At 43.8% G+C, this 18,135-nt stretch overlaps 1 protein-coding gene across 1 annotated transcript in view; it reads left to right on the top strand.

The window, feature by feature from the left end:
- Window positions 1-17,849, top strand: part of il1rapl1a (interleukin 1 receptor accessory protein-like 1a) — a 126,869-nt gene extending 109,020 nt beyond the window's left edge. Inside the window, exons 6-11 of the mRNA XM_076102986.1 lie at window positions 3,796-3,928; window positions 8,047-8,192; window positions 10,559-10,705; window positions 12,856-13,026; window positions 15,075-15,119; window positions 15,741-17,849. Coding sequence (XP_075959101.1) covers window positions 3,796-3,928; window positions 8,047-8,192; window positions 10,559-10,705; window positions 12,856-13,026; window positions 15,075-15,119; window positions 15,741-16,462 — 1,364 coding nt within the window. The 3' untranslated portion in view covers window positions 16,463-17,849. The remainder of the gene's footprint in view (window positions 1-3,795; window positions 3,929-8,046; window positions 8,193-10,558; window positions 10,706-12,855; window positions 13,027-15,074; window positions 15,120-15,740) is intronic.
- Window positions 17,850-18,135: the final 286 nt, after the last annotated feature.

Raw genomic sequence — 18,135 nt, 5'->3', positions numbered from 1 at the left:
TTATTTGTGAACTTCAAAAAATGACAATCTGATGGACTTGAATTTTTGAGTTTTTACCTGAAGAATATCAGATATATGTGAAGATATATCAGAAGAGAAAAACATGATTTAAGACTATAATTATATGCCAAACATCACCTTGTTCCAGCTTCTTAAATGTGAGGATTTTAAAGGTTTTTTTGTCTTTTGAAACTGTTCGTATATGATAGCTATGAAAAGCCAATGTGAGACCAAAAGTCAATGTTGGCTTATTTGTTAAGTATTCCGTAGTTAAGTAGTTATTTGAACCCAAACCACAATCTTTTCCTCAACTTAACCAAGTAGTTCTGTTGCCTTAACAGGTTCTGTACTGCAGGGGCTTGCTGCAGAGGATCTTTTCATAAGATATCATAGGAGCCATTGTGAGAGGATACGTTGAACTGTAAATGTTGCCTCCTATGATAAGCCACGTGAGAAGGACTCACTCTGATGTGAGTCTACTGCTGGAACAGATATTTCAGCCTGTTCTTGTTTTCTTCACGCAGTTCTCTTAAAAGCCTCTCTGAAGCCCACGGTCTCAATTTAACTTTCTTTGGCTTTCCTCGCCGGCCGTGATGCTTTTATCTGAAACTTACTGTACTCCTCTTTTAAAATCAGCCAATAAGCGCTTTAATTACCCAGGATTTTAGACGCGCATGTGTTTCTTCTGTTTGATGCCCGCGGTGGTCGCCCTTAACGCCTCCACATGCACACACGCTCACATCATTAGGACTGATTACAGTCTGCCTGGTCTGGGGTCTGTCTGTGTATGTTACCACCTCACCCATGTCGAAACTACAACTCCTCGGTAATAATTCACCCTCAAGATCAGTTCAAGTCAACACCGTTGCTGTGAGTTAGCAGGGGTTACAAACTGCTGTGGAACAATGCTAGATCATAATTATAGTAGGAATAATGATGTGGAGTTTGACAGCAGGAGAGAACAGATTTTAAAAAGCTGCTCCTCCTCTTTAACTTGATAGTGTGAGGACTTATTCACCTCATTGTTCCAGTCCTGGTTAATAGCCTTTCCCACCATCTGCTCAAACTTCAACCAACTTGACATCACAGCAGTTTGCTGGCTCAGAGGCTAGTGACAGAGTCACGCCAAATATTAGTCATGGCTAATTTCTGCGCGTCTTCCTCAACAGCAATGCAAACGCAGACGTTCAATTGCTCTCGAGCTTGCCGATTTAAACTGCAGCTGTAGTCGCACGCTGTAAATGTATAGGTGTTATGTCACATAACTTAGGTGGTGTTTACAACACTGAAATGTTCCTGGAATAAAGAGAAGGCTCCAGCGGGAGGTGAAGGTGTGTTTAACATAGGTGGAGGACGTGATTGGATATACTGTTCATAATAAAGATGTATATGGAGTAGCAGTCAACCCTGCCCTCCATTTATCCAATGTATAATATTCTAGGCCATCACTATAAAAGACTTGTCTGTAAAGCTGATGAGAGAACATCTTGAATGGCTTACATGGTCTTTGTTTTGTGAATAGTCAATGGAACTATATAATGTGTGTGGGGGGGTTTAAACAGCAGTCCTTAAAGTACTCAGAGAAATCTGCAAATCCATGACAACACACTCCATCTGCTGATGATGAAACTCCAAAACAGCTACCAATGAAGGTGTAACACCGCCCACTGGGGTTTGTTGTGGTGGAAGACCAACAACAAAAGTGTCTGTGAGGGAGTTTTGGGGAGTGCTGCACTTGGATTAGAATAAGACAGCATGAGGCCTTCAACAATTTCCTGTGATTCCCAGAGAGCTCAGTGGAGACTTCCTCTCCAGGCAGCGGCTGCCGGCAGCATGACATTCCTAGTTTGCAATTGATCTGCGGGATAAACTAACAGCATGGGGGGGGGGGATTTATAAACAGGGGAAAAAGGGAAATGCTGAATCTGTCTCACACAAAGAGACACATAGTATGTACTTTGCACAGTATGGTTACTTTGCATGTTTGCTACACAAACCAATAAGTATGACTATACAGTTAAGTGCCGCTGCACCACAACCTGTGCATGTGTGTGTGTAATGTAATCGCACAAAGGAGGTTCCTATTTTGTAGGTACAGCGTGTAGCCTTTGTAAAGCCCGGCTGTGCACAAATACCAAGCTGAGAGTGGCTGTTGAACTTTGGAAATGTCAGCCACTGCTCCTCACAGACAATACCGTCGGTTCATTCCTGGGTGTCCTCCTTCCCTGCTCGCCTTAAAACTTTCCTTGTGCTGAGAGTGACCAACTGGAATCTTTTGAAGCTGCGTCCGGCTCGAGGGCAGGGGGGAGCGCGGCGGATACATGTCCTTAGTTCAAACACCAACACTCTCTGAAGACATGTGTTCCTCCGGTCACAGCTAGGGCATGTGAGAGAAAGGAGCAGAGTTGTTAGCGGAGTGGAGGGGACTCAGTGATCATCCTCAAAAGTGAAATGTAATGCAGTAGAGCTTACTCAAACATAGTTATTTTTGGGGCTGTACTTTAGTGCTATAGTTCACCTTCTATTCCCTGCACTTGACTGTCGGGAGCTGTCCATGGTGCTGTCACATGCTGAGCAGGATTAATGAATACATGCCCCATACCAGTACAGTTTACCTTGCACTCCTGCTCATAGATCCTGCTGTGAAACAGGGAGAAGCGTCTCCTTCAGCCCCATCCCCGTCATGCCTTTCTCCCAGCGCTTCCCAAATCACATGCCTCGGAGGCAGACACAGCATTGGCTCTCCCAACTGGAGAGCGTCCTCCACCGCACAGTTTTACAGTACGTGCTGCATGACGAGCCTCGCTCATCTGTGTGTTGTTGACATGTTGCTGTGTGGTTCCCCGAGAGGCGTCAGCATGTGATTGCTGCGCCGCCGGGCCTTTTTGAGAATGCCACTTCAGAGGAATGCAAAATAAACATAATGCTGGAATGTGCCAACAGTGCTCTATCTTTATGTTCACCTGCCATAATACATCCATAGTTCATGGACACTGAAGGGCTTGCCTGCGTGGCAAAAGGGGGCCTCTTTATACCAACTGTAATTAGCTCACAGCAGTGCTACATGTAATATTACATTTTTCACTTTTACCACCAGCTCATCGACGGGTTTGAATGTCCAATCTCTCTAGCAATGTGTAAGTGGTGCATGAAGTATCACCTTTCCTTTCCTGCCTGGATACTTGACCCTCTCTGTTGACCCAAAGAGATAATCCATCAATTCACAAAACAAAGACAATGTTGGCTCCTCAGTGACAATCACTTCTTCTTCCACATATCGACTCACAACAAACTGCAGTTGTTGACTCCTGACTTGTCTTCATACCCAGCAGCGGCTCTAAATAAAATAATGGTACTGTCAGCCTCCTCTCGCTTCCTTTTGCCTTATTTCCTCTCATGGACGCGCGGTCTCAAGGGGGGGTTGCAGGAAGCTCTTGAGTGCCCTCGTGTGTTCATTACTGTTTACTTTCAGCTCAGTATACAGTATGTGTGTGCTATTGGCATGCGCAAATCAAAGCTTTTTCTGACATTTCCCCCTCGAAGGAGAAAAGGGAAGACATTGAGTGTTCAACTTACATATTCTCTCATGCAACCACTTTTTGACATGAATTTTGCAGGATATGTACAAAGAATTGTCAATGCAACAGCCAAATGAGTGCTTCTGTTGATGTCCCTGACTTTGAAGGAGCAGACATGTGGTACAATATTGTGTGTGTTGTGCACATGAATCGCACATCACTCCCAAGCCTTACAGGACAATCAAGCATGACAACACGTTGTCTCCTGTCTTTGCAGGAAGTGCTTTGAACCTGACTTGCCGGGCGTTTTTCGGCTACAGCGGTGACGTCAGCCCGCTCATCTACTGGATGAAGGGAGAGAAGTTCATAGAGGACTTGGACGAAGAGAGAATCCAGGAAAGCGACATCAAGTAAGGAACACTGCTGGAATTGATTCCACAGGACATGGCGCTAATGAGGAATTAATAGCAGATGTAGATACATTCACTGGAAAATGGACGATACCGATGGTTTTTGCACGTTTTAGCCCATTAACTCCAAATTGCGTACACTAAACCAACCATTTTCCAGAAATTTATTTGCCGCTTTCCACGCAGCTGCTGGTTTCCATTTATTTTGCTATGGTGTGAACATCACACAGATACTTAAAATCATGTTTTAAATAATTATTCATTCATTTTCTTTTTTGTCTAAAGGACGGGGTGGAAATGCACCGGCAAGCAGGTGGAAAGAGGATAGCTTGTGATATGCTGCACTGTGCACAGTAACAATATGACTGCGTACATCACACACAAAGCAAGATAATCTATTGAAGTGAAGTGGGAACACACACCCCCGAAATGGGAATTTGAGCTGTGACAGTAATACTATTCATTAACTGCATTATAAAGTGCATTTTTCAGAACAGAAAACAATGAGTACAAGCTCAGAATTCTGAACATTGTGGCCTCAATATGGCTTTATACTGTACCCTTACATATTTTGGTGCCTGTGTATTGTATTGCAGTTTCATATTGATTATTTGTCCCATGCCTCATTGCATTTACCAGCTATGCTGTTGAAAAGTCAAGCCACAAGATTAAAAAAAAAAAACCGCAGACCTGTGCATAGGGAAAAGAAAACTGTGATTTATTTGTTGTTGTTTCTTGCGTTCAAACTTTGTTGTTCTGCATCTGACTCCACTCGGGGACTTTGGGGCGTCCTTGAGTTCCACAACAAACAGAGTTTTCAAACTATTCATTGTGTGCAGCTGCATTACCAGTCCTGACAATATCATATAAATAAACATAAACATGAATGCAGGTGGTGATTAAGTTTCAGGCTGATGGTTTGCTTCTCTTGCTCTCTCTCCTTTTTCAGAAGATAAAGTATGTTGTGTGAATTCAACTTGGGAAATGGTAGTATTGTATTAAATATTATTAATGGGGGCAATACATGTAACGAAAACACAGATATTTGCCTAAACAAACATAAACCCGTCATAGAGGAAATCATCCATTGCCATATGGCATGCAGTTATATAGTCTGTTGCCAGTTTAGCTGTCTTATTGTACTGCAGGGTTTGATTCGTTTTTTTCTCTTGAGAGGAAAAGGTAGTCTGGAGTTTTGACAATAAATCTGGGAAGTTTTCATGTGAATTATATTGTGTATATTTTGTCTCCATTTAAATTGTTTCATGGGAACCAATTGTTTTTTCTCTCTGTCTAACCATTTCTTTCCATGGCCAATGTTTTTTTTTTTTTTTTCTGTGTATCAGCTGCAGAAGAGGACGCTCATTTCCCACATACGTGTGCTCAGAAACATTTTGCACCCAGGATGAATATGCTGAGTGATAAACACACCTCACAAAAAGCAGTTTCTCCAACTTGCCCTCTCTTGCTGTCTCCTTTAAATTTAAGATTGTACAATTGGCCCAACAAGCCTCACTTTCAGAGCCCTAAGACATTTAAAACAAGCCCATTTCCATGTTTTTTCCCCTCCTAGTGTTGTAACACATTTAAACAAGTCCATTCCCTGGTCAATGTGCATGTTTCCCATTAGGGCTGTTTGGAGAGGCTGCAGCTCTGGGGAGACAGCCCTATCAGATGGTTAACAACTGCCATTTTTCACACCGCCGCCACTATCGCTATCTCCCTCGCTGCACCCACCTATAGCGGCATGCAGATGGGCTGTGGGGAGCTGAGGGGGGGGGGGGGGGGGGGAAGGGAGGGAGAGGGAGAGAAAGAGAGAGGGAGCCGATAGTAAAGGAATGGAAAGAGTAAGAAATATGGTAGAAGTCACTTAGGAGGAAAGTAAAGAAGACACATCCGTGATAGGGAGTTTGCGTGTGCACTGATATGAACATGCAACAGAAACAAATCTCATTTTAAACCCCCAACGCTGCTCTCTTGTCTGTCTTGTCTCTCTCTTCCTCTGTTAGTCCCTGACACCAGGATTATCCCCGCTCACTGGCTGAGGAGTTATCTTTTTAATAAATCATCCCGATATCTCATGCAGCGGATCAATAATGTATTTGATCATCCACGCTCTGTTGCTGATGCTGCCACCCTGAGCTTTTCCACATCCAGCCTGTGCCCTGTGCTTTTTGCTTCCACAAAGTCAGGCAGATCTAAGGACCATGGGCAAAGACAGGGAGCGACGGAGAGAAAGGATAGGAGATACTGAACATGAGCAAACGTGTGCTTACCCTGCAGCCAAGCTGTCTACCTTTTCAGATGATCCATTGGGCGACTTTCTAAGGGTCTTCAGGCTGGCACCCACACACTTTAGCTTTATTACTAATGCATCGGTCGCCGAGCTTGAGCTGAGAGACGAGCGCTTATACCACAGGCACAGAGTTTCTGCAGGCACTTATTGACCCAACTCCGAGCCTATTGATTCAGAGGAGTTCATTTCTACGGTAGCCCGAGCCCATAAATTCTCATTTGCCCCACTGGGACGGGGCTATTGTTGTTATCGTAGCATGGATGACTGCACATTAGCATAGCATGCAGAGATTAATAAATTAGCAGAGCAAATCTGGCTCAGCATAATAAAGAAGGTGATCGATATTGTTGTTGACCCAATTCAGTTGGTTGTTTTGCAGTTGTACCTGAAATCGCATGCAAAAGGAACGAATAAGTTGCAAACGCAGAGGATTTGCTCGTGAGGAAGGGAGAGAAAACACTGACAAGAAAAAGTGCCTGCAGCGGCCATAGTTGAAAATGTGTTCACGATTTACTCATTCGGCTAACTTAATATCGATAAGCTCAATCACCCCGAGGAAAAGTATTTAGAGAGTTTTACAATTGAACATCTTAGTCCATCTGATTCACCATTGTAGGAACATCTTGCATCGTGAAGCATCGTTCAATTTCGCTCTTCCAGTCCAGCTGTTTGTACTGTAAGTGTGTCATGGGCTGTCATTCACCTCCCGTCCCTATCGGTGCGCATCACCTGGACCTTGTTATCCATCCGCTCCAACTTTAGGGTCCCTCATCGTCGCCTTTTGAGACTCCGGTTGAACAGCGGCGGTCATTATCCACCAGGTTGTATGGCAGCGAGCTCCGTTGCCTCAAATAATGTGATAATGTGAAACTGGAGGCTTCATAGTGCCCACCACTCCCTGGAGAGACATGAATTATTCCCCGTGCCTACTTCTCCCAGCACCCCAGGCCCCCCGAACCCCATTGCACAACAAACTCAGCTGAAAATACAAATATCATCAGCGCTGCCTCAGCCTCTCCACGCAAAGCCCATGATACACTTTCAATTACTGATGCCAAATCTCCCCAACAAGCCATCCTTATGTGCAGTTTATCGGCTTGAAGGCGAGAGAGAAGAGAGAAGCTTGAGAGTCATTATACCCCTACACACTCAAGCACACACTCACACACACACACACTTTCCTCATCCCACTCCGCCTTCTCAACACAGCCCTTATTAACACATACAGTCGATACACACACACTCATTTACACTTTGTTTCCTCCAATGTGTAATTTGTGTTGAGGGTGCTGCAAAAGTGGGCTAAGTAGTGTATCCACGGTATGAGGGAGCATTATCTCCCCATTCTCTCCTCCATCAGGCTCAAGCAGCCCAGCGGGGGACACTCATTTACTTTATGGAATATTACTTTCTCTCTGTTACCATGGCAGCCGCTATAAAAAGATTTTCTTCTGATCGCCATTATTTGATTCCCCCCCCATCCTCCCCGCATACGCCGAGGAAGAGCCCTTATTGATTTTCATTTCTCATATGTTTTGAGTGCAGAGAGAAGAGATGAACATGCCTTGAAGTACTTACAGTAACACAAAAGGCTCTTCATCACGATAGAGTTGTACAGAAACACGCTGCTCACGGGCATTTCTGGGATCGCTGCACTCTGGATCACAACTCTTTTCGCCCCGACACGTTCACGCCGCTTGCCATCACATTCGTTTGCACTGATTACATGTTCTTGTACATTAGCACAGAAAGCCTCCTCTCATTTCCAAAATGACTGCTGCAGAGATGAAGTGCTCAGTTAGTTTTTGTGTTTGTCTTGCAGGATCGTCAAGGAGCATCTTGGCGAGCAGGAAGTGGCCATTTCCTTGACTATTGACTCCTTGGAGGAGGAGGACCTGGGAAATTATTCCTGTTATGTGGAAAATGGTAACGGCCGTCGCCAAGCTACCATCCAGCTCTTCAGACGGGGTAAGGGCTCTTTGACGTTTCCCACTGAAGCCTTGAGGAGTGTTAACCCCTCAACGTCCAGTTTTTTCATTTTATTTCCCTGAAAGTGGCTTTAAGGTTGGAAAAATTCACCTAATCCCTTCTTTTCTGACACTATCACACATATTCATTAAAGCTATATGATGACTGAAGTATTCAAACACTTGCTGCTCCGTTTTCTAGATGTCTTTTGCATTATTTTAAACAAATTCCCCCAAATGTCAGCCTTACATATTTAGTATCTTCAGAATAAAGTTCTGTGTGTTGTGAACAAAACCTGACTGCACAGAAGCCGCTGCTTCATTGAAGTGAAAGGGGTTAATGCGGCACTAATCACTATTTCTATTGTAATAATGTGAAAGGGTTCACTTGCAGCAAGAAACCCACAAAGAGTTTTCACCTCACTGCAGTTTCCCTCCACTCTTCGGAACGTTTTAGCGTCTTTCAGCTGATTGTTTTCAGTGGTAGAAGCTTCAATAAACCCACTGTACACTAGAAGACTTCATGTACCTCACTTCAGACAACCAAAGACCTTACAGCACTGTTTGCAACAGCATCCTTTTGTCTGTCCTTTGTTGGTCCATTTTTCTTTTCCCATCTACGCATGTGTTAACACATCTGCGCTTGAGCTCCAGTTGGTTGCGCCGTTCCTCTCTATGTGTGCTCCAGCAGCTCTGTATAGCTATTTTGGCTCTCTAGCATGACTTGTCTGAAGCTCTTTTCACGCACTGGTTGTCACCCTGCAAAGAGAGGTAATTTGATGGCTGTTTAAACAGCAAATTGGTCCTCAGCTTTTCCCAACAGGCCAATAAGTTCAGCATACAATTACATTGTAAGTCTTTATCTGTCTGTCTCTCCGCTTTAATCTCTGTCTCTGTGACCGTCTTTTGTAGATGGCCCAATTCCTTTTGAGTGGTCTTTGTAGATGCCAGACAGCTTCATTTAACTCTCCATGTCAAAGCAGCTTTTCCAAGGAGAGGGATGCTAAGAAAGACTTCAAGTCAAGCTGTCTCTCCCTCTCCTTCTCTCTCTCTCTCTCTCTCTCTCTCTCTTTCTCACACATTATTCTGATGTTTATTTCATGTTTCCCCTCCCTGAATGCATCATAAACCCTGCAGCAGGTATGTGACCGTCTCTGCGGGCTGCCTTCCCTTCTTTATCAGGAGGAGGAGAGAGATGGGAAGAGAGAAGGCAGAATGGACGTCGTGGTGAATGATTGTTAGTTAAAAGCATTAAAGTTTTGAGGAAATTGGGCCAAAATAATACCGCTGTCTTTCTGAGATAGCGGTTTCTTGTTCATTAAAAATAAAAAAACATCAAGGGCAATGTGCTGACTGATACAGATAATCTATCTTTACAAGTTAAAGGACAAGTTTGACATTTGGGGAAATACCCTTATTTGCCTTCTCGAAACTACCGCCAGCAGCAGGTGCAAAAACGTTATTATACGGTGGGATGATTAACTCAGCCTCACATGTTTTAGCTTTTCTCTTGATGAGTGAAATTATCTCGAAATGAAGTATCACTCGCTTGTCGGAAGGAAAACGATCAAAATAAAATGGCTTGCATTGAAAAGAAAGAAAGACATGTAAAGGTATTTGCGGTGTACATAATCTGTAATAAAGTAGTGGCTGCTTTGGGGTTGCCATGGCAGCTCCAGTCCACGGTGACAGAGATATAAGGTGGACCTGTTCTAGCTGAGCCAACCAGGTAAATGCTGCTCTCATACAACACATAACTCATCCTTCCTGCAAGCTGGGTCTCTGGGGAGATGGAGAGGAGATGATAGAGAAGATAAATGAATGGGAGAGAAAAGAGGGGGTAGGAGAAGCAAGAAGAGGTATGATGGAGAGGGGAGTGAGTAAGACTGAAGCCTTTTGTTTTGAAAATGCCTCCATCCATGTCCAGAATTGTCACAAGTCCCACTGTGGACTACAGCCAAAGTGCAGAGCTGTGTCATCGCTGCGCTGCTCTAAATAAATGAACTCAATTTCTCATCATCCGGCTTTTTTTTTTTTTTCTCCATGTGTCTCCCTGTACTGTGCCCTCTCATTTTTCCCAAAGTCATTATGAGCCTCGCGTCTCTTCCCCCTGAAGGTTGATGCTGCTTCACACTGAAAATACTGATGGTTATCCAGCAAATGTAAATGTGTCCTATAAGTGCCTCGTCCTGTGAGTTTAACAGGGGAACGGGGCAGAAAGAAATGACCTGTGAGTCCATACCGCTGCAGAAATAAGAAGTCAATTGTCTGTTTTTGTGTATGCATAAGGGGTATGTGTATTCCCTATTCCGTGCCATGATTGTCTCACCCATTTAAAATATCTTCTGGTCCATGTGTCGTCCTCAGCAGAGCTCATGTACACCGTGGAGCTGGCAGGAGGGCTGGGAGCGATCCTGCTGCTGCTCATCTTCCTCATCTCCCTCTACAAATGCCACAAGATCGAGCTGATGCTTTTCTACAGGAGGCACTTTGGCAGCGAGGATGTGGATGGAGGTAAAGACGGCACAAAGCATCACGAACAAATCCTCGCTCTGTTTCTGACTGAAGACGTACAATTTGCTCTTACCTTTTTTTTTTCACCAGGCCTTTCTTTTCCAAATTCCGATGTTGCGCGAGCATGGATGACCGTGGATGTGCCTGTGTGGGTTTGTTTCCATGGATGTGAATAGGTCCCGTTTCTTTACCCATGTGCATAAGATTTATTGTGTGTGTGTGTGTAGGTGTGTGTGTGTGTGTGTGTGTGTGTGTGTGTGTTCTGTCACAGCCTCTATCCATAACAGACTCCCTGGTGGATACAAATGTCTTCTCCTATCTCAGTGACAGGAGCCCATTTCCTGTCTCTCTCTCAACTGTTGGTGTAGAGATTGTGTGTGCATTGCCTGCATAGGGAAGAGAGGAGACAGATTTTCAATTTGTTGCCCATTTAAAAAGAGATCAGTCTCAATATGTCATGGAATGATGCCCGCCCTCTGCTGTCGAAGGCCAGATAGCGGGACATGGGGACTGGGCAGTTCTCGAAGCTCCTTCCCTGAGAGACAAATAGGGAGCGCGTACAGCCTGAAATTTGAGGGCAACTTTCTGTTTTCTCTACAGATTATAGTTAACTTTTGCTTCAGTTAACGATTTGTCTGTTTGTGTCCCGGTATCTTCCCTTTTTTTTTTGCTTTGTATTTTGACTCTGTCTGCTTTCCGGAAAGACTGAACTCATTTTTTAATCATTGGATTGTTTCTACAGTAGCATGAATTATCTATTACACGCTGTTTTGTTGACTCAAACTTCCACATGATTAAGTCATACCGTCAGGGAACCGCAGATACAAGCGGTTTTTGATTCTCCGAAGTTTGCTAGGTGGTTAATTTGAGGTTGGTTGCTAATTTGAAGGCGTCGTTTGATGTGTGGATCCTGTCGAGCGCAGCGCTGGCCTTTCCAGTAAGTTTCAAAGCTACGTGTGCTCCTCAAAGAGTTTGTGAAAAAAAACCTTTTCCCTTTCTGGCTGGCCCACAATCCAGTTTCTTCAGAGCATAATGACTAGGACTCACTGAACATGTCACAAGGAGGGCTTTTATTCCCATCGTCTATTTTCTGCCTTTTCAGTTCTTCCCACTGTCTTCTGGGAAATCATTTTGAGGTTGGGAATAGGATATTGCCTGAGTCTTGATTTGGGTATTTTTGTATCTACTCCAATTTATTGTTCATATACACTATATGGCCAAAGATATATGGACACCCCAGACCAAATGCTCTTGTGTAATTTTGGTGGGTGGCTGTTTTTTTGTTTTTTTAATCTTGGCATGGATGCTAAAGCATGGTTCGGAGAAGTATTTGTTCCTGTTCCAGCATGAGAAATGCGAGATCAAGGAAGAAATGGTGAACTTGATGAACCGGAGCGTTGACTACGAGACATTTTATAACTTTATCACTTATTATCCACATCAGTGATCGACTTCACGAATACTTCAGTGGCTGAATGGGAGCAAATGCCTGAATCTAGGTTCTGTGGAAAGCACTCCCAGAAGAGCAGAGACTGTTATAGCAGCGTTTTGCAAAAAAACGCAGATATGAAATATCCCCGGTTTAGTGACTGATGACATGAAGTGCAAACACAATCATCATTTTGTCTTGTATACTGAAGCTTTACTGTGGTTTGAAGTCGGACTCTACATTATTTTGACACTACTACAGCATATTCAATATTTGATGATAGTTTATTTTACAACGCAACAACGCTTTCAATGTAATTAAAAAATATATTACAGTGTTGTGATGCTTTGATAAACTAACCGTGTAATTAATAACTCATTTAATACACACATTTTCATTTTGTTTGCTATGCAAATGAGATTTTGATCCCAAAATGAGTAGCATAGTGTTTTGTGTTTAGGGTTTTATAATTGAAGTTGAGCCAAAGCAAATGTAAAATGCTGCAATGCCTGCATGGATTTGGAATGAGATGGTTCTAATCAAATATGGGTGTACTGTTCAGGTGTCCTCGTACTTTTCCCCACCGAGTGTGTGTGTGTACACACGTTTTTCATTGTGTCACGAGGACTCCAGGCATATTGTGCCTTTTTGAGCTGGATGTCAATGCATTTGGTGCACCTTCTTCATGAGCCGCTCCCTGTCGTTTCTCTCCGTGTTTCAGAAAACAAAGACTACGATGCGTACCTGTCCTACACCAAAGTGGACCCTGACCAGTGGAGTCAGGAGACCAGGGAGGAGGAGCGCTTTGCCCTGGAGATCCTCCCCGATGTCCTGGAGAAACATTACGGCTACAAACTCTTCATCCCAGATCGAGACCTCATCCCAACAGGAAGTAAGTCTGTATATATACGTGGTTGTTGCACAAATATGTCCATGTGTCATAATTGTATAGGAGTGTGAGGTGCATTTACAAAAGGAAAGGTTAAACAAAAGGAGGGAAGAGAAGTATTGGATGTTGAGGATTTATGTGAGGAAGAGGATGAAGGTGGAGGAGGAAGTTGTATGATGGGACGGATATATTGAAGGCTGGCAGAAGAGTCAACTGACTTAAACGGGCTGAAATGCAGGAGATGATCAGCAACTGAGGACTTGATTGGTTTGAGCTGATTTGTCCGGTTTGGCTGCTGTGGAAGCTGCGCCAATGCTGGAATAGTGTTGTAAAGATATGCCAGTAATGCGGAGGACTTGGTAAAAATGCATGTAAAGCGAAGAATCTAGTGGCCATTCTCCCTGTTTCAGTGAGACAGAGTGTTGAAGTGAGGCTTTGGTGGCACCTGGAACTGATGTATTTGGTCAGTGGCTCGTATGGGCTGAGACAGGAGGGGGAATGAAGCTCCCAGCTGGTTTTACTTCTCCAGACTGTGAATGCCAGAGAGTCAGAGGTATAAATGGCAATGGTCAGATTGACTGGGGTGAAGAGAAGGATTATAGGGAGCGCCTCAGGAAGCCAACAAGGACGTGTATTTAAGATAGAGTTAAGTCGACGATGCCTGGAGAACGGATGCAGAGGCTGAGAAGGTCGGAAGTGAGTGGCAAGCGTTTTGCTGTGAGAAAAAAGGAGATTCTTGGAAAACAGGTCTGGATGTTGGAGGAGCAGAATTAAAGAAAATTGCAGCGATACATGACGTCTAGGAGGCTGGACAACGAGATCTTTAAGATTCCTACAACTGCTGTGTTATCACAGTGAATGAGTATGGACTCGGCCTAGACCATTAGTGTCTCCAAACATTGGCAGCTGTGACAGTTCATGGACTGCAGACAAAGGAGAGCTGGTAAGCTGTCCACTCCAACCTCCAGGCCGCTCTCACTGCACAGAGCAGTGAGAGCGGCCTGGAGGTTGTGGCAGATATGGAAAGAGTCAAGAATGACAGGACTGAAATGTCTGGAGGAGAATCGCTTTCAAACAGATCATTGAATCATACAGATTGATCGACAGTTTGAGATCCATGCTGAGTTGATCCTTTGGCGTGATGGAAATTAGCATTGTGGATGGGTTAAGATGGGTTAACCAGGGATTAGTAGTCTGGACAGGTGTTTAGAGTTGTGGTTGAGGCATGGCCCTTCACTGGTTAACTTCATTGGTCAAAAGTGTTTGTTGTGTGTGGTCCATCTGTTTTGTTATTCACTGTCACTGTCTCGTGTTTCAATGTGTTGTGCTTTGTGGGCAGATTCTAGCAGAGTACATTCACACTCACAAATGATTAGTCGATGATTATTCCAAATTTCCAAATAAGAGAAGAAGGAAATCAAATATTGACCAATTTTCCTGTGTCCTCTCTAATCTCTCTGGTTAAAACATCCTAGTATTCCACACTGGCTAGTCTCATATTACGTTCTACAGTCATGGGAATATGGTATACAGAGTGTACCAGGAGCTGATATATTGAACAAATTCATCATCATCCTCCCTGGTTTTCATCCATGCATTAATAAATCCATGAAAATTCCGTCTGAACATAATTCTCATGAGCGCTAACTCTGCTTAGTAGTCCGTCTATGCCAGTGGTGCACAGTGTGCTCTAGTTAGTAGTAACGCTGTGTGTTTGTACTGTAGGCTTCATGTGGAACAGATAAAACGCAAACACGTCCTAGTTGGACCAGATAGAATTAAACATCAGTGGGGAAATGTGTGAAGGCTCCGAGCCCCGCCGCCTCTTTCCTTTAATCAAAAGAAGATTGCTGCCGGCATCAGTGCCAAGAAAACTCATTGTAGATGAATGTCCAATCAGGGAAACATGGTATATGATTAATCATATGTGAAATTTAAAAAAAGATGAATGCGAGGAGAAGCGGCCGCTTTTCACAACTGTGTTGAGCATGTTTCTGTGTCTTTGTACTGTGTTCTGCCTGTGACCTAAATGTCAAAATGTTTATGTTTAGGTCTCACCAATGAGCATTACCAGGACGAAACGCGACTCTTTGGAGGTACTCGCCCTCAGTCTTTTCCTCTTGTATCAGCTGCTGTCATTTACTTGCCTCCTAGGACGTCTCAAAGAGACACATAGAGGGGGCACTGTTGTGTGATCTGAAACATTCAGTAGACGGCGACTCAGCCTAATCCTATAGACTGTGTGCAGCTTTATCAATCATGGCCCCCCCCCTATCGAGAGCCATTTAGCGCAGCGCTTAGCGTTGTCTGTGGGTCTGCCCTCCAGAGTATTGATTACAATACACAGAATAATACTTTACACTGCACCAGAATAAAAGACATATTCAACTGAACAAAGACCTGGCTTTTAGATGGATATGTACACACACACCCATACATTTTCCCTTTGTCTTTCTCCACACACTACGAGCTACAGACTAAATGAGCTGTTATTTGAGCAGGTACTGGAGGGCGACAGCAAAATAGCCAGCTGTCATTGTCTTGTGTTTTATGTCTGATGCTGTATGTTCATCCTTGTGTCACAGTCCTGTCCTCATTAAATCATATCTTTAGCTCAAAACATACTGAATGCACATTACTCTGCTATATTGCTGCTCCCATGTCTAATGCATCTTTCTTTCTTTCTCCCTCTCTCTCGATCCTGTTGCTTCCTGCAGCCTACATAGAGGACGTGGCACGCTGTGTGGACCAGAGCAAGCGCCTCATTATAGTTATGACACCCAACTACGTGGTGCGGCGAGGCTGGAGCATCTTTGAGCTGGAGACGCGGCTGCGCAACATGCTGGTGACTGGCGAAATCAAAGTCATCCTGATCGAGTGCGCCGAGTTGCGCGGCATCATGAACTACCAGGAGATGGAGGCTCTCAAGCATACCATTAAGACCCTCACTGTCATCAAGTGGCGCGGCCCCAAGAGCAACAAGCTCAACTCCAAGTTCTGGAAGCAGCTGCAGTACGAGATGCCGTTCAGGCGCACAGAGCCCATGCTCACCCACGAGCCGGCGCTGGACGTCAGCGAGCAGGGCCCCTTCGGAGAGCTGCAGACCGTCTCCGCCATCTCCATGGCAGCGGCCACCTCCACCGCCATGGCGACCGCCCACCCCGAGCTGCGCTCCACTTTCCACAACACCTACCACACCACCATGAGGCAGAAACACTACTACCGCAGCTACGAGTATGACTTGCCCCCAGGAGGGACCCTGCCGCCTCTCTCCTCTCTGGGGAACCAGCACACCTACTGCAACATCCCACTAACACTGCTGAACGGACAGAGGCCCCCCGGGAAGAGCCGAGAGCACAGCCTGGAGGAGGCGCACGCCAACAACGCCATGCTCCCCCTGCTGCCGAGAGAAACCAGCATCTCCAGTGTCATCTGGTAGTGATGAAGAGGCTCAGCGTCGGCTGTGGGAGGATCAGTCAGAGCCAGACATGACGAGGCTCAGTCTGGTGGCTCTTAGGAACACAGTTTATGGTCGTGATTACGGCGTCAGTGTTTTGGATCCATTCGGTTCCAACCGTTGTGAACTGGCAGCAAGTGATGGCGATACAGCAGGTTTTTCGGACATAGTTTCCCTTGTTTTGTTTTGTTTTTTCAAGTGGACAGCGCCTCTGTTTACGGAAGATGTTTTCTATGTGGAACTACAGGAGACGTGATGAAAACACTGTTTCATCTAGAAGCGAGATACGGACTTGCGAGAACTCCGCATTAAAGAACCAACACTCTATGGCAATTGTGCATACACATACATACACAGATGTGCATACACACAAACAAAAGGAAAACAGGGTCTTGTACATATGTTTCAATTTATTTGTAGCATCAGTGTTTTCCTGTTTTGTTCTTTCGTTTGTTTTATTCAGCCATGTTTGTTGCCTTCTCTACCGTAGGACTTTGCTTTAACTTGTTACACAGAGTTGTATATTTTTTATTGTTTTCTCTTTTTAGTTTTGTTTTCTACTCTTATTTCAATGCGCTTGTTTTTGGAAAGCCAGTAAGTCATGTACCTGCGCTGTTGTGTTTTATTTTTCTTTGTTTTTTAAATCTTTGTGTAGTTTAAGAGAACATTTTTAACACTTTTTGGAATTGCCTGGACATTTCAGGAGCTTCATGGAGCTGAAACTTCTTTTTGTTTACCTGTAAAAGGTGTATCTAGTTTAAAAGGAAACTCTTTTAAAAAATCATAGAATATGCAAAAAGAAGGAGGAGCTGGCAAAAAAAATAGACCTTCCTGCGGGACTGAAAAGGGGGAGCGATTGGGGGGCAGCGCTAGTCCTCTCCGATCAGATAGACCGGCAGATCTCTCTCTAAAGCTTCATATTTTCTATTGAAACAAACAGCCTTGCTGTTTTAGAGTGATAGTGAAATGCCTCACCTTAAAAGGAAATCTGTAGATTATTTTAAAAAGAATTCTATTTTTGTAACACAAAAGAGTTTGCTTGAGAAGTCACACTTATTTGCATTTCATCGACCGTAGAAAGGAGGATTTGTGTATAAGTGTTATGCTGGTTTTGTACACTTGCAATGTGGTTCCTGGTTTGTTTAAGGGGTTACGGTGGCTTTTGAATCCCACATGAAAAAAAAAATATCTCCTCTACTGTTCTAGATTCAAAAGCAAAGCATTTTCAATGTTTTGTCTTTTTAAAACATAATATTATTCCCATCCTGATGATTACTTTGGTTCATATGGATAGTTCATGTTTAAGGAAAGAAAAGAATACATTTGTGTTTTGAAGGACTTTTTAAATATATTTGAAGGTGTGATTTATGAGTATGCATAGCAAATAGATATGTATTCTATATATAATATAGATATTTATATAAATATATAAACACGATTTTCACTCTGGAAGAAATGTCTATCTTTATAGAAACACAATCATAATCAGTTGCCCTTACTTTCTCACTGCACATTAAAAACATTGATTTCCTTGATGTTTTTCTTTTGTGTCCGTCTTCGACCACATGTTGGCAGTAATTTATAACCTCTGCCTCACGTACTGATTACACACCCACAAACACACATTAACAGTCCGATTCATGGCATGTCCATCA

This window comes from Anarhichas minor, unplaced genomic scaffold, assembly GCF_050575085.1.
Source record: "Anarhichas minor isolate MPS153535 unplaced genomic scaffold, ASM5057508v1 ptg000004l, whole genome shotgun sequence".
Classification (NCBI taxonomy): Eukaryota; Metazoa; Chordata; class Actinopteri; order Perciformes; family Anarhichadidae; genus Anarhichas; species Anarhichas minor.
The sequence above is the reverse complement of the archived record's forward strand: the minus strand, read 5'-3'. Positions and strand labels throughout refer to the sequence as shown.